Genomic DNA, 10,211 nt, shown 5'->3' on the forward strand with positions numbered 1-10,211 from the left:
GCAACAAAATAACTCGAGATTTCAAGGAGCTCCTGGTTTTGGGAATCCGTTGAGGCCGCAATTTCAGCCTCAACAGCCAATTCAATCAAGGTTAGAAGATCTTATGAAGTCATTTATTGTCAAGACTAATGAAAGATTAGATTCTCATGGGGCAGCTATCAAGGAACTTGGGACAAGTTTGCGTAACTTGGAGAGACAAGTGGGACAAATTGTAACTGTAATATCTGAGAGAATCCTAGATACTCTGCCAGCTGATACTGAAAAGAATACCAAAGTAACGGTAAATGCTGTAAACTTGAGAAGCAGACAAGCATTGAAAGAACCACTCCAATTCACAAAGAAGTTGCACCTGAAAAAGAAAGGGGGGTGGAGCTGAAAATTGAAGATGATAAAATGACTGATAAGAAAAAAAGCAAGAAGGGAGTAGAGAAACATAAGAAGGAAGAAACTAATGATGTGAGCAAGCACATGCCTGCTCTACCTTTTCCCCTAAAGCTCTATAGAGAAAAGCTGGACAAGCAGTTTGAGAAATTTTTAGATATGCTGAGACAGGTTAATGTAAACCTGCCATTCACTGAAGTTCTCTTACAATGCCAGCTTATGCAAAGTTCTTGAAAGAGATCCTCACAAAGAAGAGAAAGATAGAAGAGACCAAGGTGGTTAAGCTCACAGAGCATTGCAGTGCAATCTTTTAAAACAAACTCCCAAAAAAGTGTGGAGATCCAGGGAGTTTTACAATACCTTGCTCTTTAGGCACTCTTAACTTTGATAAATCTTTATGTGATTCTGGTGCCTCAATTAATCTAATGCTTTTGTCTATTTACAAGAAGCTGGAGAATGAAATTGGAGAGATAAGGTCAGCACCAATATCCTTGCAGATGGCAGACCAAACAACGATAATACCCGAGGGGATAGTAGAAGATGTCTTAGTGCGGGTAGATAAGTTCGTATTTCCTGTAGATTTCATAGTGGTGAATATGGAGGAGAATAAGGAGATACCCCTAATCTTAGGAAGACCATATTTAGCAACGGGTAGAGCTATACTGGATATACATGATAGGAAACCCATGCTTAGAGTGGGTAAAGAGATGGTGACGTTTAGGATGAATGTATCAATTGGAGTGAAAAGGGAGAAGCCAGCTGCAAGTGTTGATTGGAAGGTGAAGATTTCAAAAGAGACGGCTCCAGTGATTGAGAAAGATACGTGTGGGGTGTACACCAAAAAGTTTGAGAAAAAGCTGTCTGCATGGATGTGTGCACTGGTTCGGGCGCGTGGAATAGAGCCCGATTTCGACTCAGACCCCGACTAGATATTCAAGGAAGTTTTCTCTACCTTATGCTTTTTAATTATATGTCATGGGAACATTCCACAACTCAAAGTGTGGTGTAGGGGGATAATTATATGTTGTATGTTGTATGTATGTTAGTTTTTGTTTTTGTTTTGTAAAATTGAAAACAAAAACATAAAGTTTTTTAAACTTTTTGACTCTTCCTGATGATGGATATCATTCAACATGTTTCTTAAGGGATTTAAGTCAAAAGAAAAAGACAAAAAGATTTTCTTTTGTTAGGTAGTGTAATATTTCCCCCTTGGTTTTTCTTTGTGCCGCGGTTCTTTTCCAAGGGTTTTGTTTGAACGGGGTGTAGTTAATTTTTGTTTTTAGAAGTAGGAATCTTTGTTCTATGATTTGAATTGGAAGCAATGTCTTTTGACTTTATTATGCCTTGAGAATAGTGAGTGCTTTAGTTGTGACGCTTATGCTCAATTTTTGACTATTGCATAAGCACCTTAAACTGTATAAGTTTAACTTTGCTTAACAGCTTTGACTAGATAGTCTTGATCACCCAATCTTGAGTGAGTTATGTACCATGTATGTATGAGGTTTTTGTATTATTCTGTGCATTGCATTTGATGTCTAGAACTTGCCTCGTATGTTTGCAAAGCAAATAGTAGTTTTGTTCAGTCTGGAAAGTGATATAGGCATTTCTTTGTTGAGCCAGTTATATGCTTTTACCCACCTAATTGTTATGTATCTTAGTTAACTCTGTTGAGCATGTAATCCCGTTTCTTTTGATAACCACATTACAAGCCTAACCCATTTGTTTGAATTGACTATCTATTTGAATCATTTACCTCTTGTGAGCACTTGAATTTGGTATGAACTCTGTAAAAGTTAAAGTGTGGGGTGTTGTTTGGGCTTTCGAGTGGAACTATTGAAATAAGGAAAAATGTGCACTATTTTGAAAAAGTAAGAGCCGCTTGAATTGGAAAAAAAAAGAGATTAATTATACGATTGTGAAAAATATTCCTTGATAGTAGTTACTTATGATGTAATTGTGCTTAAATAAGTTGGGAGTTAATGTATATTGATGTGAAGGTGGAGTTATGGTTTGACATAAGTGTGGGGTTTTGAATAATGAAATGTATGTATTAAAGTTATTAGGGAGGAGGTGTAGTCACTATTATATATAAATGTATCCTACTCGTACCGCATCTTATATTACAACCAATGAAAGTCCTATATGATCCTTGACTGAATGGGGTCGATCAGTTGAGTAGTACACTACGGGCAAGCCTATGGTGCATCTTTTGTGGCATATGAATGTTGTTTCTAAGAGTGAGTGAATTCTTTCTATCTTGAGTTCCTAATTATTCTTAACTTTTATTGTGTGTGGAACTACTCTCTATTATTGTGAGGGCACTTCATTCATGAAGGAAAGGCAATGTTGTTGACCTCTATATTAGAGTAAGTGGGTGAGTTGTAAATAATGCATGATGCTTTTGAGTCAATTCTTGAGGTGAAGATGTTACACTATTGTGCTTAGTCTGTTTTACATATTCTTGGTGTAATGAGTTAGGAGAGTTTCTTAGTAAGGTTGTGTCTATATAAAGTGTGGTATGATTGCTCGAGGAAGAGCAATGGTTTAAGTGTGGGGTGTTGATGTTAGGCTATAATCTTGTGCTTTAGTCGCTTATTACATTCCAATTTACTGTACTTTAAGTGAGTTTGAGCGTTAATTGCTAGTGTTTTGCACTAATTATGTGTTGTATGCCTTATAGGAGTGGTTCCGAGCTATGTAGATGTTATGGAACTAATTCGAGCTAATTGGAGCTTTGAAGTCTGAGTAAAAGTCCAAAGGAATAAGCCGGAATCGTGTTCGGGGGTCGAGGATCACTTCTGGGTGTCAAAATTCAAGTAAGAATAATTTGCTAAAAATATGCATTGGTGCGGCGCACTGGGGTACGCACAGTGTGACACATCAGCGTAAAAATGTGTCAGAAAATTTCAAACTTTAGAGACTGGGTTTTTGAGGTTTGTCAGGAAAAAGCACTAATGCTACGCACAGTGCGACGCATGAAAAGCAATAAGTTTGTAAATTTTTCTATTTTGGCTAGAAAAGGGTAATTTCGTTTGGGCCCGACCCTACTTGGTATAAATACATGAAAAAATAGTATTTTCTAGACTTTTGACACATCTAAGACCTAAGGAGGCTAGAGAGAAGGTGGAGAAGCCAAAGCACAAGGAATTCATCATTCAATCCTCACTCAAGACAAGAGTTTGGATCGTTTAATGCCTTTCTTTATATTTGTGATGAATTACTCCATATCTATGGATTAGTTCTATTTAAGGATTTATGGATTTGGTGTTTTGATGATTGTTTGTTTATGTTAACTCTAGTTTTTATGTATTGAATTGTTTTGGGTGATTTAATTATTGCATCTATATTCACATGTTCATATAATCGAGAGAGGCATAACTTGTGATCTTTTTGCATCATCTTGTTGGTTGAATTCATTGATTCTTCTTAGTAATCGAAAGAGGCTAGTTGAATTAATTTTTAGACCTAGTTAGGAGGATAATCGAAAGAGGTTCTCCTAACGAGTAGTCCACTACGAATTCGTGTATATCTTCACCGAGCATAAATTGGTTCATATTGTGAGATTGAGACTTAATCGAGAGAGGAGTTTTTACTAAACGTTTGAAAGAATAATTGAGTGAATTCGAGAGAGTCACTTAAACATTAGAAGTGAATTAACGAGAGTTAAATCCCAAACAATTATCTTGCACCTATCCTATCAACCCCTATTTTCTCCTACTGATATCTTCTTTGCTAAATTTTGTTCAATTGTCATTAGTCTATTAGATCTAGAGTCTTAGTTAATATTAGTACTTAATCATATAATATCAATTGTTGATCATCTTGGATAGCAATCTAGCTACAAGATACGAAATTACTGTTTAACTCCAATCCTCCTGGATACGATAATTTTCTATACTATCTTTGACTAGCGAGCATATTTAGGTGTGTGTTTTGAGCTCATCAGTCCCTTCGAACTTTACTTAGGTTTTGATATTTCTCACGATTTTCTTCATTTTACAGGCCTCAGTTCATCATGAAAGCTTCCTCCGGTATCGAGTCAAGGTCAAGGAGCTATCCTAGAAAAGGGATATGTACAAGATCCTCAGTGAGCAACAATAATGGGTCATTAAGAACCTTCAGGCCGAGCTAGATAGGGCTCAGAAAGAAGCATCGGTCCTAAGGCGGGAGCATACCGACTTGGTTTAAAATATAAAGGTCTTTGAAGTTAGAAATGAGGAACTGGTCATAGTGGCTAATGATAATACTTCGCAGATCCAGCAAAAGATCGACCAGATCAACCAACTCTGAAAGGAGATGGACGAGATCCAAGTCATGGCTAATGGGTGGAAGAGCAAGATGGATTTGCTGGCCTCGGAGAAGGAATCTGCCCAGGCGAAGCTATCTTCGGTAGAGGTTAAACTTTAGGTGGCAAAGGAGAAAGCTGATAAACAGGCTCAACTAAATGAGGATCTCCGAGCATTGCTAGACTCGGCCATCGCAAAATGGGACGCCCTTGGTAAAGTGCTCAAAGAAACGAGGTCCAATTTGGAGTCAACCTCGACCGATGATGAAGAGATGGTGGCCCAGAACAAGGCCCATGTCGAAGCAGCTGAGGCCCGCCTGAAGACCAATGTCGAATACGTGAGGCGGCTGTCTTGATGGGAGACCCTCGAAGAGATCCATGCCCGAGGCTTTGACCTGTCTATCGAGATTGAGGAGGTAATAATATATTAGAGGTCGAGGCAAAGAAACTAGCTGAACTCGAAGGTGAAGATGGCTTATAGGGTTTCGAAGAATCCGAATGCCTCGATGGTTCTGGTGATGAATCGGGCTCCGGTGAAGATCAGGCGTGAATGCCCTAGGATTTTTTAGTTTTTGTGTACATATTTCTTGTTCATTTTGAGGCCGTTTTTGTTGGGCTCTTGTAAAGATATTCCGGAATATATAAAATTTTCCTTTTTGGTAATTTCAACTTATTAGCATCTTTTCACAATGTCCATTCTTGCAAATATTTATGATGCCTTAGCATAGAATCAAATGTAGTAATAGTTCGTCTATTTTTTCGAGGTCCAAACAGAACTTGACCTCGATGCAAGCTTTTATTTGCTCGACGCTTTGAAAACTCGGAGTGACCGGAAGTTTTTCAAAAATACTTAAGTGTTCTTAGATGATGCTTTTCTCGAGGGTAACCTTTTAGTAGGTTTTGCATATTTATTGAAGGCCTTACATTTTGATTACGGGCTTCGAACGTCTCCGAGCTATTTTTTAGGGCGGTCGTAGTCTTTTAGGTTTAGGCACTACCTAATAGGTTTTGTACCTCCGGGTTTTGGTAACCCGATTTCACCAAACTTATTTCTAGTGACAATACCCGAGTGTGGGTAGCCCTTGGGCTCGGATAGGGGTAGCCCTTGGGCTTGATAGTCCCCAGGTAGGGATAGTCCTTAGGCTCGATGCTTTACGAGGCAAAAATATGTAATAGCAAGGTAGAAACTTTCTTTCATTTTTGTGTGTAAAGCACAAGATCGAAAGCGTGTAAAAGCTTGCATTATGGCTAAGGTGGCCTACGTGGGCACGGTTCACTTGACTGTTTGGCCCTTATAATAAATCCTAACCATCGAGCCTAGGCTGTTCGAGCACAAAGTTTCCTTGTTTCCTTGCTAAGGAGCTTGGCCCGAGGGTGATGGCCCTCAGTATTCGAGGTCGATCTTGAGAGGGCTCAGAGATCGTACCTTAGCAGTAGTAACGCTTTAAGGGCGCCACGTTCCAATTCTTCGGTAGTTGTGCACCATTTCCTACTTCGAGTTTGAACGAGCCTTTACCAGTAATCCCAATGACTCGATATGGCCCTTTCCAATTCGGCTCCAGCTTTCTCTCGTTGGGGTTCCGGGTGTGCAGTGTTACTTTTCTTAACACCAAGTCACCGATATTTAAGTGTCGTAGGTTGGATCTTCGGTTGTAATACCTTTCTATCCGCTGTCTCTGGGCGGCCAACTAGACTAGGGCGGCCTCGCACCTTTCATCCTATAGTTCCAGGCTCGTGCTCATGGCCTCACCATTTGATTCTTCAGTCGCATATCGGAACTTGAAGCTTGGTTCTCCCACTTTGACCTATATTAGTGCTTCGGCGTCGTAGACCAATTAAAATGGAGTGGACCCGGTACTAGATTTAAAGGTTGTACGATATGCCCACAAGACTTTGGGCAGAATTTCCTTCCATTTCCCTTTGGCATCAGTCAACCTTTTCTTTAGGTTTTGAAGTATGGTCTTGTTTGTTGATTCCACCTATCTGTTCCCACTAGGGTGATAGGGTGTTGACAAGATCTTTTTGATCTTATGGTCTTTAAAAAAGTTGTTTACCTTGCTGCCAACGAACTACTTTCCGTTATCACACACTATCTTGGCCGGTATCCCCAACCAACATATTATGTGGTCCCAAATGAAGTTGACGACTTCTTTTTCTCGGACCTTCTCGAAAGCTTGAACTTCAGCCCACTTAGAAAAATAATCGATCATAAACAGTATGAATTGAGCCTTACCAGGTGCCCACGGCAGGGGACCGACAATGTCCATTCTCCACTTCATGAACTGCCAAGGTGACAAGACTGAATACAGTAGCTCTCTGAGTTTATAGATCATTCGTGCATGCCTCTGACAGTCGTTGCATCTTCGTACAAAGTCCTTTGCATCTTTCTCCATGTCGATCAAGTAATAGCCGACCCGGATTATCTTACGAACCAAAGATTCTGCCCCGAATGGTTTCGCAGGTGACTTCGTGAACTTTCCTCAAAACATATTCGGTGTCTCCCGGCCCAAGCATATGGCGAGCGGGGCATCAAAAGTTCTTCTGAACATAGTACCTTCGGACAGGCTGAACCTGGTTGCCTTCGTGCGTAAAGCTCTCGATTCTTTAGGATCTGAGGGAAACTTCCCAGTCTTCAGGTAGTCTATATACTTATTTCTCCAATCCCAAGTTAAACTTGTTGAGTTTATTTCGGCATGGACTTCTTCCACTACCGATTTTATGAGTTGTACGACCATTCCTGAGCTGAATTCATCGTCATCAACCGATGATCCCAAGTTAGCCAGAGCATCGGCCTCGCTATTTTGATCTCAGGGTAGGTGCTGTAAGGTTCATTCCTTGAATTGATGTAGTGTTACCTGCAATTCTTCTAAATACCTTCGCATTTATTCCTCTTTTATTTCGAACGTCCTATTGACTTGATTTACCACAAGGAGGGAGTCATACTTAGCTTCGACCACCTCGGCCCCTAGGCTTTTAACGAATTCGAGACCTATAATTATGGCCTCATACTCGGCCTCATTGTTAGTCAATTTCACAGTTCTAATAGATTGCCTAACTACATTACCCGTAGGTGGCTTCAACACGATACCACGTCCGGACCCCTTTGCGTTTGAGTTGCTGTCCGTAAAGAGGGTTCAGATTCCCAAGAAAGTCCTCGAGGATAACAACAATTCCTTTTCGACTTCGTGTACTAAGGCCGGCGTAAAGTCGGCCATGAAGTCTACCAAAATTGGTGATTTGATGGCAGTCCGAGGTCGATATTCCATATCGTACCTGCTAATTGCTATGGCCCATTTGGCCAACCGGCCCGAGAGCTCGGGTTTGTGCATTATGTTCCTTAGTGGGTAATATGTTACGACACATATGGGGTGGCATTGAAAATACGGCTTTAACTTTCTGTGGGCGCTTAGCAAAACGAGCGCAAATGTTTCTAGGTGAGGATACCTTGTTTCGACCTTGCCTAAAGTTCTTCTAACATAATAGATAGAAAATTGCATACTTTCCTCTTCCCGGACTAAGACTCCACTTACCGCTACCTCGGATACCGCTAAGTACAGGTACAACTGCTCGTCCGCCTTTGGAGTATGAAGCAAGAGTGGGCTCGAAAGATACCATTTGAGTTCTTCCAAGGCTTGTTGGCATTCCGGGGTCTATGAAAAGTTATTCTTCTTCTTCAATAATAAGAAGAACTGGTGGCTCTTATCGAAAGACCTCGATATGATTCGGCCCAGGGCAGCTATGCGCCCGGTTAGCCTCTGAACGACCTTGACACTGTCCAACACGGTGATGTCTTCTATAGATTTGATTTTTTGGGATTGATCTCAATCCCTCGATTGGACACAACGAATCGAAGAAATGTCCCTGATATGACCCTGAATGCGCATTTCTCCGAGTTCAACTTCATACTATATATCTTCAATATGTCGAAGGTTTCCGTTACAAATGGTCCCATGCTCGCAAGGACTTAACTAACATGCCGTCAATATAAACTTCCATCGATTTTCCTATTTGTTCTTCGAACATTCAGTTTACTAGGCGTTGACAAGTGGCACCAGCATTTTTTAGTCCAAACTATATTACGTTATAACAATAGGTATCAAATTTAGTGATAAAGGAAGTTTTTTCTTATTTGCCCGGGTCCATCCCGATTTGGTTATACACGGAATAGGTGTCGAGAAAGCTGAGTATCTCGTGCCCGACCGTTGCATCGATCATGCTATCGAGTCTTTGTAATCTAAGTACATTCTTAATTTATTTCCCTTTTAAGCACTACTTACTACGTGTTAACCAATCTGGGTACTTAACTTCCCGAATGGAATCTATTTTAAGATGTTTGGATACTTTGTCTTTGATGAATGCATGCTTGACTTCGGACTGAGACCTCCTCTTTTGTTTAACTGGGTAGAACTTCGGATCTAAGCTTAGATTATCAGTGGTTATTTCTAGCTATATCCCTGTCATATCAAGATGGGACCAAGCGAAACAATCTATGTTAGTTATAAGGAATTTAATTAGGGTTTTCCTGAGCTCGGGAGTTAACCCCGTGCTCAGGTATACCTTCTGATCGGGAAAGTGTTCGATCAATATGACTTGCTCAAGCTTCTCGACCGTTGATTTGGTGGCGTCTGAATCATTAGGGGTGATGAATGACCTAGGAACTCCGTAATCATCATCCTCGACTGCTTCTTGCTTCACCGGTTCGGTCGGGATCAGTGTCAGTGATTGCTATTTAGTTTCTTTCTTCCTAACCGGCTCCGAGTTCTTTGATGTCGAGAGTGCAGACATCGGGATCACCTCATCGATCGCGAATATTTATTTTATGGCCGGCTGCTCTCCGTAAACTGTCTTGATCCCTCCCGGTGTGGAGAACTTCAGTGCCCGGTGTAGTGTCGAGGGTATTGCCCTCATGTTGTGAATCCATGGCCTTCCGAATAGAGCATTATATCTTGTATCCCCTTATATCACATAGAACTTCATTTCCTAATTTGTCTCGGCGGTGTTCACCGGCAGGGTTATCTCCCTTTAGTAGTTTCGCATGCCATGTTGAATCCGTTAAAAACCCGGACTGCATGCACTATTTGGTCTTGTAGACCCAACTACTCTACGACCCTCGATCTGATGATATTGGCCGAGATACCTAGATCAATTAACAGACGCTTAACTCAAGATTTATTTATGAGTACAGATATTACTAGTTTATCATTATGTGGTGGCATGATGCCTTCAGCATCCTCATCGTTGAAAGAGATGGTCCCCTCCAGTATATAATCTCATGTTCATTTTTCCCTTGTGATGGACATCTTAGTGCGCTTTAGCATTGGACCCTAGGGGATGTCGACTCCACCAATGATCATGTTAATGACGTGCTGAGGTTCCTCTTGTTCGGTCTATTTGTTGGAGTCCCTATTCTTGAAGTGAATTTTGGCTCAATCACTCATAAATTCCCGGAGGTGCCCGTTATTGAATAACCGGGCCACTTCTTCTCTTAGTTGTCGGCAGTCCTCGGTCCTATGGCCGTGAGTGCCATGATACTTACACATTAGGT

At 40.9% G+C, this 10,211-nt stretch overlaps 1 protein-coding gene across 1 annotated transcript; it reads left to right on the top strand.

Moving 5' to 3' along the window:
- Positions 1-393: 393 nt before the first annotated feature.
- On the top strand, positions 394-1,310 carry LOC138895752 (uncharacterized). Its single transcript, XM_070180477.1, has 2 exons — positions 394-607; positions 754-1,310. Exons 1-2 carry the CDS (start codon positions 394-396, stop codon positions 1,308-1,310), a joined length of 771 nt encoding a protein of 256 aa, XP_070036578.1.
- The last annotated feature ends 8,901 nt before the right edge of the window (positions 1,311-10,211 follow it).

The sequence above is a fragment of the Nicotiana tomentosiformis genome, chromosome 7 (assembly GCF_000390325.3).
Source record: "Nicotiana tomentosiformis chromosome 7, ASM39032v3, whole genome shotgun sequence".
NCBI classification, from domain to species: domain Eukaryota; kingdom Viridiplantae; phylum Streptophyta; class Magnoliopsida; order Solanales; family Solanaceae; genus Nicotiana; species Nicotiana tomentosiformis.

Excerpts from the sequence above, each read along its gene's own strand:
- LOC138895752 (XM_070180477.1), top strand. The coding sequence starts at position 394 with ATGACTGATAAGAAAAAAAGCAAGAAGGGAGTAGAGAAACATAAGAAG. Across the intron at positions 608-753 it reads ACAATGCCAGCTTATGCAAA|GCACTCTTAACTTTGATAAA; the intron begins GTTCTTGAAAGA and ends CTTGCTCTTTAG.